Source organism: Canis lupus, chromosome 12 (assembly GCF_011100685.1).
Source record: "Canis lupus familiaris isolate Mischka breed German Shepherd chromosome 12, alternate assembly UU_Cfam_GSD_1.0, whole genome shotgun sequence".
NCBI classification, from domain to species: domain Eukaryota; kingdom Metazoa; phylum Chordata; class Mammalia; order Carnivora; family Canidae; genus Canis; species Canis lupus.
In genome coordinates this window covers 15436076-15451931 of record NC_049233.1, presented here as the reverse complement: position 1 = coordinate 15451931, position 15856 = coordinate 15436076, and the positions used below count along the sequence as shown (strand labels likewise).

Here is a 15856-nt window from a genome sequence, read left to right as displayed (position 1 = left end):
CCATACACTGTATTTTCTGACTGACAGGCCTTGAAAATCAGCAATTTTTCTTTTTCTTTTCTTTCTTCTTGTTTAAAAAACATTTTATTTATTTATTCATGAGAGACACAGAGAAAAATGCAGACATTGGCAGAGGGAGAAGCAGGCTCCCTGCAAAGAGCCTGATGAGGGACTCGATCCCAGTACCCCAGGATCATGACCTGAGCCAAAGGCAGACACTCAACCACTGAACCACCCAGGTGCCCCTCTTTTTTTTTTTAATTTCAATTTATTTATGATAGAGAGAGAGAGAGAGAGAGAGGCAGAGACATAGGCAGAGGGAGAAGCAGGCTCCATGCACCGGGAGCCCGACGTGGGATTCCATCCCGGGTCTCTAGGATCACGCCCTGGGCCAAAGGCAGGCGCTAAACTGCTGCGCCACCCAGGGATCCCCCCTCTTTTTTTTTTTTAAATTGGTCTTTTTTTTAAATATTTTTTTTAAATTTTTATTTATTTATTTATGATAGTCACAGAGAGAGAGAGAGAGAGAGGCAGAGACATAGGCAGAGGGAGAAGCAGGCTCCATGCACCGGGAGCCCGATGTGGGCTTCGATCCTGGGTCTCCAGGATCGCGCCCTGGGCCAAAGGCAAGCGCCAAACCGCTGCGCCACCCAGGGATCCCCCCCCTCTTTTTTTTTAAGATAAATTTATTTATGTAAACCTGATATACTAGATGATGGGAAATTACTGAAGAAAGTATAGAAAGAAGGTCAGAATGCAGAGGTGTGGAGAAATGATGTCTGTGGCTTTTCCTAATCCTGATAGTAATACACATAGGTGAAAAATTACAGATAGAAAAACAATAATAAAAATAGATAAACATATGTTCTATAATTTATTTGAAGATTAATACAGCCTTTTATGTTCTTTTTTTCTGTAATAGAGCCACTGCTAATTATCAAACCATAACCAAAATTCAAAACAGTCTCACAAAAACGGCCACAAGCATACTACTTTATTCAACTATTAGCAATTATTGTAACTTTGAGCACATTATTTAGCTTTTCATGCTCTGGTTACTTAATTTGCAGAATGGTAGGGACCAGCGTCAAGATTTAAAATAAGATTTAAATTAAGATTTAAAATAAATGTAGGCATGTTGAGGCTTCTCAGGTTGACTTGCAAATCCTTCTATTTTGTGCACGGCCACAAATTGATGGAAACTGTTGCTGACATGCCTCATAGGTATGCATGTCCTACTTCTCTAAAAAGAGAGTAAATTTCTTTAATTGTTTTTTCAAGTAGGGATAGGGTTCCCATTACAGGATTTATCTCTTGTTGTGCTGAAGATACTTTGCATCCATATGCACTTTGATGTCATTCATTCCACAATTTAAGGAATGCAAATATTCTCCTAGAAAAAAATAAATGAACTCGTTCATTTAAACTGGGGTGTAAGTGACTGATGTTAGCACTTTGATTCAGAGCCAGGGCAAGCTGGAAGCAGCAAGAGGGTCCTGGGTATTAAAAGGTGTCACCAGTGGTAGGGATGTTATGAAGGTGAAGAATGCAGAAGGTGGAGAAGTAGTATTCCTGGGGCAGTGTCACTGAATTCTCAGTTTTGCTTACAAAACCATGTTCCACCCAATCCAAACATGTATTTGCAACGTTAACAATATTCTACCTTGTTCTCTCTCTAAGTTCTTAGGCAGGAAATACCCATAGTTACAGAAAAGGGGAAACACAGTTCCCAAACACATCGAGGAGTTTGAGTTGTGTGTAGGCAAGGAAGTGATCACAGGATGTCAGGGTCTCCACAGTTCAAGAGGGAATAGATACCCAGTCTTCATAGCTGTGAAAATAATCTAGAAATTTGGAGGGATGGTGCAAAAGGTCTACATGGCCTGGCATATATCCTCTCACATGCCCAGCTGGTTCCAGCCTTGAGGAAATCCACAACTGTAGGAACAAACCCTTGGAGAATGGAGGCCTTCCTACCATACCCCTCCTCTGAAAGCCACTGAAAATCTCAGAGGCTCCTGTTCAATGGCAGGTGGAAACCTGGAATTCTAAGATGTCGAGAATGAAAATCCGTAAGAATTAATAAGTGTGAAAGTGCCCTGGTATTTCAGAGAGTTGTCATAAATTCCCTGCAGGCAGTCAGTTGAATAAATAATATGTAAAGAGGAGAACAGCAGTGAGGCATGTAGCCCTCAAACTGTGCAAACGGTAGTTAAATCTTGTTGATGGGGGGTTATTGGGCCCCCCTCTGGGTCCTCAGTGCAAATGTCCATTTTTAATTTCTGAGGTCCACAGACTTTGGAAACTCTAGATTTTCATTTTGTTTTAAATAAAGTCTTTTAATATAAAGTCTAAGAGAATTTCCTTATTTGCTTTTTTATTGTAAGATAACATAAAAAAACTGATTGTAAAAGTTCCTTTATTGTTTAGGGATAAGCAGGCATTTACTATAAATTTGTGGTATTAGGTAGCTTGTCACAATGGAACAGATTCACACCTGCGAAGTTTTGGGTAAAGAGACTTTGTATAAGCAGATTATATTTTCCATGAAAACCCTGCACACTTGTGTTTGTAGTTTAGCACAATTTTGCTTGAAGACTTCCCTATGCTTAATCCCTTAGAAAATTAGGCTAATTGTTTCTCATAAGAAACTTAATGATATATTTCTTGGGCATATAACACTCTACCATGTTATTGACCAAAATACTAATTAACCACTAAGCAGTGGAAGAAAAGACACAGCAGTAAAATTTGCAAATATTTAAGTCAGAATTTTATTATATGACGAAGGTGGCCTTTAAAACTGATAAAGAATTACTGAGCTATCTTGCTAAAGAATGGTTTGGTCAAGATATGTAGTTGGGATAACTGTTCATTTGGAGGAAAATGAAAGTAAACACTGGTTTCATACCAAAATCTAAAGTAACTCCAAAAGGATTAAAAGTTTAAATGTAAAATTAAAATTAAAGAAGGTTTAGAAGAAAATATATAAGAATATTTTTACAGGGATCCCTGGGTGGCGCAGCGGTTTGGCGCCTGCCTTTGGCCCAGAGTGCGATCCTGGAGACCCGGGATCGAATCCCACATCGGGCTCCCGGTGCATGGAGCCTGCTTCTCCCTCTGCCTGTGTCTCTGCCTCTCTCTCTCTCACTGTGTGCCTATCATAAAAAAAAAAAAAAAAAAAAAGAATATTTTTACAGTCATTTTATTAAAAAAAATTTTAAAAAGATTTTACTTATTTATTCATGAAAGACACACACACACAGAGAGGCCGAGACACAGGCAGAGGGAGCCCAACATGGGACTCGATCCTGGGTCCCCATGATCATACACTGGGCCCAAGGCAGATGTTCAACTGGGGAACCACCCAGGTGTCTGTATAAAAATATTTTTTTTATAAAAAAATTTTTTATGCATGACTCCTAGTTTAAAATACATACTGGAAAAAGAATGACAGATGTGATTTCATGAACACTTTGAGCTCTTGTGCAGAACATGAAAAGTTAAAAAACCAAAGACAAATGAACAAATATTTGTAACAGAAGTGACAAAGAGCTAATATTCATGTTATACAAAAGTTCCAAAGAAGCAGTTCTTAAGAAAAAGTAAACAACCCAACAGAAAAACTTTGAACAATGACTTAAAAAGTCAAGCCAGAAAAACAAACAAAACAAATGGCTAATAAACATCTGACAAAAATAAGGCTTAGTCTTAATGATAAAAAACCAAAGACATGGAAGATAAAACAATTAGACAAAAATTTTGCCTATCAATTTGGCAAACATTTTAAAAAAGATGCTGGGAACATGGTGATGAAATTAGCATTCCTACACCTCGCTGGGGTGTGTAGATGGGGACAAATGGAGAGGGCATTTGGTTACTTTGATTGAAGTTCAAAATGCATAGACCTTTTGAAGCAGCACTTGAACCTGGAAAAAAATCTCAGTTTGTCCAGAATTAAGGATGCACAAGACAAAGCTTGATAGAAGGAATGTTTGAGGGCAGATTGTAGGAGTCCAGATGACGAATCTGCCACAATAGTGTGTGTACTTTTTATCTGAATCTAGTATGGGGCCTGGGAGGTTTTTGAGTATGGACTAACATAATATTTATAGGATAGGTGGAATGCCAGGAAACTGGTTCTATTTCTAGAAGAATCATTTGGGGAATGTTTTTGGAACTTGCTTTTACTCATTAGGAGATTATTATGAAAATACGGTTAATAGGCATAGGGAAACAAAGAAAGAATGTTTTTAGTATACTTGAAATAGTTAAGATTTATCAGTTTAAGCTCTGAATGAAAGTTGGATATTCATTTTACATTTCTTTACAAAGGTATCCAAGAAGAGCTTGTAGCATCTTTAATCTGATCATTCACATAAGAAGATGCCACAAAGCCTGTTTTCTGGTTCTTTCCAATGGGCCTACTAAAGTGTGTTTTCATCCTTGGACACTGATGACACTCACATTGCTAGGAGGATAGCTTTGAAAAGTATATTCTTCTTTTTTCTGAACAAAGCAAGCTTATTTGTAAGAAACTCAGATGGAGATCAAATTAACAATCAGGACCTTATTAAAATCATATCCCAAACAATAACATGCATTGGCTCAGAGTCCAAGAGAAATATTAAATTCTTTGGGGAGAGAAATTTAGAGAAAAGGTTGATAAATTATTTTTATTTAGAATATAGGCCTATCCTTCTCATTTTCTGCAAGTATGTAATGAAAATAATCCCCACTTTACTTGTAAGATTGCCAAAATAACCAAATCTATACATACAAAAGCATTTAGTAAATGACAAAGAATTATACTTATTTCTTATTATGTAACCATCACCTCCCTTAAGTGCTGTTCAAGTACTTTTTCAATGGAACAATCTAAGAGGAAGTTTAAATTCCATGGGTTTTACCCGCTAAGTAAGCAGAGTATTGTGAGGAAGATGGGAAATAAATCTGACCTGGGGATTCCAGGAAGGCTGGGTCCCTATCGCTGAGCTGAAGGCTTGGCTGGAAGAAACAGCTTGGCACCTTCTCTGGAATGCCATTAATCGTCCTCTAAGGGCTTGGTGCTAATATTGGCTCTACTGACCCATGAATGACAGGAGAAAATCTTTAGTTACAAGGGGTTGGAAGAGAGCCAACTCCCGAGGCTGGCCATCAGGCTCTTGCAACGGGATTGAGCTGGACTTGTCTGTGGGAAATGTACTCTACTAGGACATCGGAAGAAGTATTGGGTGATGAGCTAAGAACAACAGATCATCCTGTGTCTTTGTTGAGATACAAAGTACAGACAGAAAAGCTTTAAAAAGTCCAGATCTTTGTTAGTGGGGAGCACGCAGCCATGCTAGGCTGACAGCACCAGCAATATGAGAAATGCTCTGTAGCCAAAGTTCCCACGAGTGGGAGAGGACACCCACACTTGTAAAAAATAGATTTCTTGATTTTGGGGTCTAAAAGGATCCCACAAGGAGGTAGGGTCATGAACTGGGCTCTGAAGGGAGATCCATTCAAGGAAACGGTGCAGGATTTAAACAAGAAACAAAGAGACCCCAGCCACCCAGCAGTTGTTTTCAAAAGTAGGGCTGGATCACTGCTTTTGGAGTTTCCCAAAACTACGGGAGCTAGAGTGTATGAATGCCTTGCCCAGCTATGCTGTGAACCGCTGGTGTCTGGTACAGTGCCCAGAAAATTGGAGGCTCTCAATATCCAGTGGTTGAACAAATTAGAGTTTAGCAGATGGGTAAAGCATCCTGGGGAAGGAATGACTGAGCTAAGTCGTTCCTTTTGTCTCTCTCAGCTTTATAATTCTAGAATTCTCAAAAATCACACCTTTGTTCTCAACCCAAGGACTTCATTCTTAGTAGGTTCCCAGCCTATCTCAACACATATTCCAGAATTTTAATAACCGGTTGGAGGAGAAAACAAGTATAAAGCCCAGTAAAAAATTTTAATCTTTCCCCACTTAGCTTGATGATTGACAGACACTATAGGAGAGAATAATTAAATAAATAATGTCCAAAGAGAAACTGACAAATGGGCATATAACAATAGACTTTGAATGTGAATGGCTCTGGGCTCATACTCCCCTATTGCTTATTTTATAGAGGAAGAAACAGTTCCAGCATGTTCTGTTTTTTTTTTTCTTTAGCTTCCACAGGTTCTGACAGATCAGAGACAAACCTGGGGTTAGATTCTGTTCATCTAGCTCTTTTCCATTATGTTTATACAACAGAAGCATACTAAAAATATGCTAAAATGTAAAATATGTGCTTAAAATTGTACTGTGCACACATATCTATGCAGATGCTCACTGAGATTTTCAATAACTTTAAATTGTAGTGCTTCCAGAAGAAATTTGTCTAGCTCAAGATTCACCAAATTTCTCAACACTTTTCCAGATGTGAATTGGTTGTCTTCTTTGTCCCTACCTACCTTTTTTACCTGACTTCTACTATAACTGCCTACTTAAAGGAGTACAAAGAAACCCATCTCAAAGGCAAAAGGCCTAAGGCTTCCTCCACAAAGACATATCACAATGAAAATGTTACCAAAAAGCTATAAAATGAAAGATGAAATAAAACCAAGGTTTTACAGGTCTTCTGCCTATAAAACAATCAGTTCTATTTGAGTTATGATGTCCTTCAGATGTTAGCTGGAGATCTGCTGTTTCAATTAGTGTGTGCATGCACGTGTGTGTGTGTGTGTGTGTGTGTGTGGTATGCACGTGTGCCCATGTGAGTCCAGGACAGAGAAGAGGGGGACATCTCTACTGGGAATTCTTCTATTTATAGAGGAAGAAACAATCCCATAAATATTGGTGCCAGGAGAGCAACCCAAGTGTTCAACAGTGCCTAAGATTAGAATATTGCTAAAAACGCTGGGAAGTGTAGGTATGAGCAGTTCCAACTCAGCACCACTGTTGATAAGGTGACAAGTGTTGACATAAATAAATAATATTTGGGACCCATAAAGACATAACTGGAAGAATGGAGAGACAATGGACAACATTCTCCAGAGGCGTAGTAGTGAAACCTAATGATTGTTCTCTGCAGATTGAAGGACAAGGATTATCAGGAATGAATTCACTTGAATGAATTCAAGGAAGTGAGGGAGGTTCTACCATGTGGTCAAGCCTTCCCACTGCAGCTGGTGCCAACACAGCTGTGGGTCAGGCATCAGCAGTCCCCAGCTGCTGCCCAGCGAGTGATGTAAACACACGTACTTTGATGTCAACAACAGCTCCTTGTCTGTGGCAGGAGTACACAGATTCTGAGAATTTTTTAATAATCAGGACTTTGGGGACACCTGGGTGGCTCAGTGGTTGAGCATCTGCCTTTGACTCAGGACATGATCCCAGGGTCCTGGGATCTAGTCCCTCATTGGGTTCCCCTTGAGGAGTCTGCTTCTCCTTCTGTAATGTCTCTGGCTCTTTCTCTGTGTCCTTCATGAATAAATAAATACAATCTTAAAAAAAAATAATCAGGACCCTTTCAGCTTGGAAAGGAAGTGCTGAAAATACCATGGGGGTCACATTTAGTAAAAGCAAAGTTAAGTGGGATTTCAGATTACCCAAGACACACAGACAGACACACACACACAGACACAGTATTTCTGACACGCACACTGTCGAGGACTCTCTTTTGAGTCAGATAATTCAGTTACTGTAAAAAAATATTTTTTATCATTTTGAGGCTGGGATCCATCCTTCTCTTTACATAGTGGTGGCCATTGACTTGGGAGCACCTTTTACTTGGTAAGTTAATCTGACTCACAATTGAAGTCAAATTCTGACACAATTCAACAAGTAACTATAAACACAGGTGATGAAATTAAAATATTAGTAATGCTAATATTAATTGCTGACCATAATTGAGGCTTACCACCTGCCAAGCACTGTTTGATGTGCTTTACATGCAATAATGCATTCAAATCTCCTAAGAATCTCTGAATTAATACGATTTCCTCCACATGATAGATCAGTAAACTGAGGTATGAAAGCCTCAGTTTGACATTTATCAAGTCAAAGCTGGTACCCAAGCCCTGGGCAATCTAGCCACAGTGCTTGGGTCCTGTGCACCTTGAAATTCTATTTTCCCACCTTTGACTAGCTGTCAAATAGAGGATGCCCGGTTAAATTTGAATTTCAGAAAAACAACTGAAATTCTGATGTTGTTCTGATCATCAGAATAATTCTGGATGATCAATAGTGTATCAAATATTGTGTGTCTCATACTGAACACTAAAAATATTAGTCATTATTTATTTGAAATTCAGTCTTCCAACCTTATCCCAGAAGTATACACCAAGGAAGCACAGAAAACCCTTTGGTTAGTTTGAGCTATGGTCTCAAACCCCAAAGTAGAACTCAAATCACAGGCTTGGCTTCAGTGCTGCACTCCTGTTCCCTATCCCAGAACCAGGCTAGAATAACAACTCTTAAACCTGCATAGAGGTCAGCATCCTTTGGTTGATTTAATTATGCACATGGCTGGGTTTGGCCTAGGATTGAGTAGGGTTTAAGGGGGATAAGGGCATCTATGTTTTCTAATGAGCTTCCAAATATTTTCTTTTCTTCCTCTGTTCTTCCTTCCCTACCCTCTCCTCCTCCTTCCTTTTAATAGTCCAGCTATTCATGATTGGCCTACAGAGCAGGAATCACTGGTCTGAAACTCTGACTGTAAGTGACAATTTACCATTTCTAGCAAGTCCAAGGAGACAGCCCAGAATACACCCTCCACATGGGAGGAAGAGGGGATAAAGAGGCCAAGAGTATGAGAGAATTTCCTCATAATGCCCACGCTGTCATTAGGGACTTTTAGAGTTGGGTTTGCAAGCTCAAGCTTGGGCAATATGATGGAGAAAAAAGATATTTCAGAGAGAAATGATTGAGAGAAAGAGCTACATAAGAGCCAGGCCTCCCATTTGGAAGCAGGCTCTGGCACAAGGAGAGGATAGATTATACCCACATGCACAGTGACTATTGCCCTCTTTGAAAGCTTCAGCACTACAGACTATGGTGCAAAAAGTGCTCAATGTCAGGAACTGACATTAAAAAGTTTTCCCTGGAAGTAGAGAAAAAGTGAGAATGGGGTTGGAAAGAGCACAAGCTTCCTCTACGATGTGGCTGTACTCGAAGAAGGTGTTGGTAAATCAATTTAGTAGGATGTGACAGTTTACCAAAAAAATAAAACCAGAAAAAAAACCACAACCCAATAAAATAAAAACAAATAGTTATATCTCAAAGCTATAGTGGTAAAAACAGTATGGTACTGGCACAAAAATAGATACATAGATCAATGGAACAGAACAGAAAACCCAGAAATGAACCCACAACCATATGGTTAATTAATCTTTGACAAAGCAGGAAAGAATATTCAATGGGAAAAAGTCTCTTCAACAAATGGTGTTGGGAAAAGTGTAAAACATGCAAAGCGATGAAAGTGGACCACTTTCTTACACCATACATGAAAATAAATCCAAAATGGATTCAAACCCTAATTGTGAGACAGGAAACCATAAAAATCCTAGAGAAGAATACGTGTAGTAACCTCTTTGACGATACCCACGGCAACTTCTTTCTAGATATGTCTCTTCAGTAAGGGAAATAAAAGCAAAAATGAACTATTGGGACTTCATCAAAATAAAAAAGTTCTGCACAGTGAAGGAAACAATCAACAAAACTCAAAGGCAACTTATGGAATGGAAGAAGTTATTTGCAAATGATATATTTGATAAAGGGTTGGTATCCAAAAAATATAAAGAACTTACAAAACTCAACACCCCCAAAATGAAGAATCCAATTAAAAAATAAAAGAGTCGAATAGACATTTTTCCAAATAAAACATACGGATAGGGGTTGCCTGGGTGGCTCAGTGGTTGAGCACCTGCTTTTGGCTCAGGTTGTAATCCGGGAGTCCTGGGATCAGGTCCTGAGTCAGGCTCCCTGCAGGGAGCCTACCTCTGTCTCTACCTCTCTCTCTGTCTCTCATGAATAAATAAATAAAATCTAAAAAAAAAAAAAAGAAAAAGAAAAAGACGTACAGACATACAAGAAAAAAGAATAAATAAATAAAATCTGAAAAAAAGAAAAAGACATGGCCAAAAGATGGCCAACACACACACATGAGAAAATATCCAACATCATATACCATCAGAGAAAAATGAATCAAAACTATAATATCACCTCACACCTGTTAGAATGTGTGAGGTGTGTTCCTCTGTTTTCCTGCTAAAATCAACAACACAGGAAATAACAGATGTTGATGAGGATGTGGAGAAAGGGAATTTTCTTACACTGTTGGTGGGAATGCAAACTGGTGCAGCCACTGTGGAAAACAGTACGAGGTTCCTCAAAAAGGTAAAGCTACAGCTACCCTGGGACTCCTGGGTGACTCAGTCATGTAAACATCCAACTCTTGGTTTCAGCTCAGGTCATGTTCTCAGGGTTGTGAGATCAAGCCCTTCAAAAGGCTTTGCACTCAGTGCAGAGTCTGCTTGAGATTCTCTTCCCCTCTCTCTACCCCTCCACCTGTTCATTCTCTCTCTCTCAAACAAAATAAATAAATAAAATCTTAAAAAAAAATAACCTACAATCCAGAAATTACAGTACTAGGTGTTTATCCAAAGAATACAAAACTACTAATTCAAAGGGATACATACGTCCCAGTGTTTATACCAACATTATGTACAATAGCCAAGTTATGGAACCAGCCCTAGTGTCCATTGACTGATGAATGGATAAGGAAGATGTGATATATATATATATATATGTATATATAATATATATATAATATATATATACAACAGAATATTACTCAGCCATATAAAAGAATGAAATCTTGCCATTTGCAAGGCATAGATGGAGATAAAAAGAATTATGTTAAACTGAAATAAGTCAGTCAGGGAAAGACAAATACCACAAATACCCTATGATTTCCCTCTTATGTGGAATTTAAAAAATAAAACAAATGAGCAGAGGGGAAAAAGAGAGAGACAAACCAAGAAACAGACTCTTTACTATAGAGAAGAAACTGATGGTTACCAGAGGGGATGTGGGGGGGATGAGGGAAATAGTTGACAGGGATTAAGGAGGGCACTTGCTGTGATGAGCACAGGGTGTTGCATACAAGTGCTGAATCACTATATTGTACACCTGAAACTAATATTAACTAAGTGGAATTTCAATAAAAAGTTAATAAAAAATGGAAATATCCAAGGGCACATCTCAGAAATAATTAAGCTCTGTTTCATAGAATTGTTCTGTTATTTAACTATTCCGTTATTTAGATGTACACACTCATACATTTTATTATATGTGTATGTATATATGCACATTATAAAATATATATCTTTTTTATGGGTCCTTATCAGAATGTTTGAAAAACACTGCTCTATGGATAAATGTCCAGCACAGAGCTGGCCAGAGGAAATAGGACCCAGAGGAGATGAGTTTTGAAAAGCAAGATCTAGAAGAACAATCTGGAGCACAGGCTTCTGCTCAAAGCTAAATCAGTAGATTTTGAAGGAGTTTTGGCAAGTGGGAATGTAGGGACAGGAGAGGACCAGGAGGGGAAAAGGTAAACACACAAGTTGTATATGTTTCCTTGCTTATTTTTCATGCTTCCTTAGAAAGCCCTGGAAAGGGTCTCTGCTGACATGTAGGTCATGGCTGTAGTAATTTTTATCTTGTCTCTAGCACCTTTTTTCTTTTTTTGTAGATCCTAGAGCAAAGTGTGAGGCAGCGCTGTCAGCCATGGCAGGGTTTGTATGAGGGTTAAAGTGCATCTGGGAAACAAGGTAAGGGGTGGAAGGAAGGGCCCAACTCTGTGTTTTCTGTGCAGCTAACCAAGGACACTTATTCTAGTGGTGGGTTACTGAGTTTGGGAATTAGAGTTTTTCATCTTTTCCCATGTGGAATAATGTTGAGAGGCCAGAGGGAAGTATACCTTCATTTCTATCAATATATTCAATACAACTTTTCAGAAATTGTGGTAAAAAAAAAACCCACATAACATAAAATGTACTGCCTTAACCATTTTTAAGTGTGCAGTTTCAATAATGTAAAGTATATTCACATTGTTGTACATCAGTTCTCTGGAACTTTCTGTTCTAGCAAAACTGAAACTTTTTATTATTATTATTGTTATTACTAAATAACAAGTGTCTGTTTTCCCTTCTCCAAGCCCTTGGTGACCATCATTCTATTTTCTATTTCTGTGAGCTTGACTTCTTTAGATACTTCATAGAAGTGGAATCATACAAGATCTTTTCCCCATTGGCTTCTTTTTAAAAAATATAATGCCCTTGAGGTTTATCCATGTCTTATCATGTGACAGGATTTCCTTCTATTTTAAGGCTGAATACTATTTCGTGCCTAATATAACTTTTGGCAATAATGGGAGTGTTCTGGGGCAACTGGGTGGCTCAGTCAGTTGAGTGTCTGGCTCTTGATTTCGGCCCAGGTCATGATCTCAGGGTTGTGGGATTGAGCCCCAAGTCTGAATTCCCACTCAGCTTGAGATTACCTCTCCTCTCTTCCTTTCTCTGTGCCTTCCCCCTGTGCACTCTTTCTCTCTTTCTAAGTAATAAATAAATCTTCAAAAAAATAATCAAAGTGTTCTGCATCTACACTGCCTAACATTGGTAGCCACTAGCTACATGTGGTTGTTGAGCACTTGAAATGTGGCTAGTGTGACAGAGAAATTGAAATTTTCATTTCATTCTATTGTAATTAAAACTAAAATTTAGATTTCCACATAGCTCCAGTGGCTACCATATTGGACAGAACAGTTCTAACTTACCATGATTTTGTTGTTGTTGTTGTTGACATGAAAATCCTGGGTACACATGGCTAATGTGACCATGACTTTGTGTTGATTTTTGTGACCATGACTATGTGTTGATTTTTGTCTAAATTATTCTGACATAAGCATAAAGTCAAGGATAATTTGTTGATAATTACATCAACTATAAGGAAATAAATTTTTTTGATTTGTTCATTATTATTTCTATGCTTACATACTCTGATTCTGTCCTTATATTCATGGTTCTAAGGATCTTCAGTTATTTATTTATTTATATGTTTGTTTGTTTTTAAAAGATGTTATTTATTTATTCATGAAAGACACACACAGAGGCAGAGACACAAGCAGAGGGAGAAGAGCCTGTTTTGAGACTCAATCTCAGAACCGCAGGATGATGACCTGAGCCAAAGTCTCAACCACTGAGCCACCTAGGTGCCCCAGATCTTCGGTTATTTTAATGTTTGTTTTTATGGAGATGAAAAGGAAACCATGAAAAATAAAAAAAACTGGATGTTAAATGCATTTGTTTGCAAAGTTAAGCGAGGCATGATTTTAAAATAGCCTATGTTTGGTCAAATTTCATCACTGAGAGGAGAGCTCTCGAGCAATTTTCTAGGCAGTTTGTAAAGATAGAAGCTTACTACTCCTGCTACCAGAGTGGAAATAATGGCATCTCAGGCTACACATGTGAGGTGGAAAAATAATCAACCACTCAGGGATTCTGACCCGCTCGTTAGTCTCCACCGCTGTGTGCATTTTTAAATTCTGGCTTGAATGACTTGTTTTTGTGCCTCAGCCTTGCATGATATATCCATTGTCTAGCCACAGACTGTGACTCTGGTTGTTTACGTTGAATCCAGGATAAGGAGGGAGGCCAACTGAAGATGCAAGTCCGCGTGCTCTGGCTCATCTCTTTCTTCACACTCATTGAGGGTTGGGAAGGCTTCCCGGGGGTGAGTTGGCATATGCCCTATTTTCCCTCTCTACCACCTCTCTTCTCTCCCTCTGCCCTTTGAAAACCCATCATTCTCTTGGCAACTGGAACTGCATAATTTAATAGACTTGGAATGAAAAATCTTGGGTTCTTGTCTCCACGTTACCAACATTAGCTGCATAGCCTTAGACAGTTTTATCTCTTGGAATTTAGATGAGCTAACTGCAAAATAAGGAACTCAGACTAAACCATTTTGGAGATCATGTTTAGCTCAGCACATTCCTTCTTATGATTTCTTTGACTGAGGAAAGGCGTAAAGATTGGCATAGGCAATCATTGGACTCTCACCCCCAACTACACTCGCTCTCTCAATGCTTTCATCTAGGATCATGGTTTTAGTATTCTTTACACCCTGATGACTCCCAAATATACATCTGCATCTCGACCTTCTCCCCTGAACTCTACAGCTATATGTCTGTCTACTACCTACGTGGGTGTCTCCAGCTGGGTGTCCAATAGACCCCTTAACTTAATATGTCCAAAATTAAATTCCTGATTTTTTTTCTCACCAAACCTGCTTCTCCTTTCCCATCTCAACAAGTGGCATCATTGTCTCTCCAGATGCTTGGGCAAAAAAACTTATTTTCACGTTTGACTCTTCCCATAATCCATATTTAAACCATTGGCTCCTGTTTTGTTTTGTTTTGCTTTATCTTTGAAATACACCCAGAATTCAAACATTTCTCACTACCTCTGTGGCTTCCACCTTGATCCACACCTTTAGTATCTCTTGCCTGTGTTATTTCAATAACTCCTGAGACGCTCTCATTGCTTCTCTGCCTGTCTGTTCCCAACATGGCTGCAGGATTAAGCCTTCTAAAAAGTAAAGTAGAGCACTCTCACCTCTTTTGAGAACTCTCCAGTGGGTTCCCATCCCACTCAAGTAAAAATTAAGCTGTTGCCCTATAAAGATCCAACAGCTCACCTCCTTGGAGATACTTTCTGAGTTCAAGTGCTACCATCTCCCCTTCCCCACTCCATTGTGCTACTCTGGCCTCCTCACTCTCTCCTCACATGCCAGACATATTCTTACCCCAAGGCCATTGCATGTGCAGTTCCCTTTGCCAGGAAAGTTCTTTCTCCAGGGATCCTTACTCCACTACCTCCTTCAGGTTTGTGCTCAAAAGTTGTCTCAGAGAAGCCTTCTCTGGCCACCTCTCCACTATCTCTGACTTGGATTTTAGATCCATAATTTCAATTCATCTGGGAGATCCAATAAGGCCTTATGAAGTACAATCATTACAAAGCTCTGCCTTAATAATTCTCATTTTCTTTTAAACAGAGAACTGAAGGCATCAAAACAAAAAGAGGACTCATTTTGAATAAGAAAAAGCATCCAGGTGAGCTGAGCCTACCTTAGGGAGTGTGGTGCAGTAGACAAGGAACTAGGGTTCCTACCTCAGTAGGTCTTCTGACTGACTGGAGGTCTTTGACATACAATTAAACACCTCAAATCTGGAAAACCAGAATAATAGCCATCCTTACTGGACAAATGCAACACATTTGTGAGAATTAAATAATACATAAAGGCGCAGTAACCTGCATCATATTGGGCAAGTAGCTGTTTCATATTCTTCCTTTCCTTCCTTATCTCAGTCCTAACAATGTAATTAGTGGGCCCAACCCTCAGCCTAGGAATAGGTTGCATTCTGAAATTTAATCTGTTGTTCTGATGTTCCAGACATTGAATATATTTCTTGGTGGAAACCACGGTGCACACAGATGGTTGTTATGTTCCTGGGTCAGTCCACAAAAGCTTTGGTCCAGGGAAGTGATCTGTCATAAAAAGTATGCAAATAGTGTCATTGTACTAACCACTCTGCAAGGCTACACTTCTTCAGAGAATGAAATAAAAATTCAACTTGGAATGCTATGAAAACATTTTCTCTGACGGTGAAAAGACAATATTTAGTGAGGTGTTACTAGGTGCCAGACGCTATGTTAAGTGCATCAGATGAATTAAATCCTTACACTGGCCCTCTGATTTAGGCGGAATGGTCATCTTTATTTTATAGACAATAAAATTAAGATACAGAGCTAGGGGGAGGAGGAATGATTC

At 39.0% G+C, this 15856-nt stretch overlaps 1 protein-coding gene across 3 annotated transcripts in view; it reads left to right on the top strand.

Annotated features, from left to right (window-relative positions):
• Nucleotides 1-15856, top strand: part of ADGRF1 (adhesion G protein-coupled receptor F1) — a 133984-nt gene that overhangs the window by 82801 nt on the left and 35327 nt on the right. For all 3 annotated transcript variants that reach the window (XR_005367801.1, XR_005367802.1, XM_038554261.1), the window contains 3 exons: nt 11718-11796; nt 13664-13756; nt 15080-15137. Coding sequence is in view for 1 of the 3 variants with exons in the window: in XM_038554261.1 (XP_038410189.1) it covers nt 11767-11796; nt 13664-13756; nt 15080-15137 (181 nt within the window). In the remaining 2 variants the exon portion in view is untranslated. The remainder of the gene's footprint in view (nt 1-11717; nt 11797-13663; nt 13757-15079; nt 15138-15856) is intronic.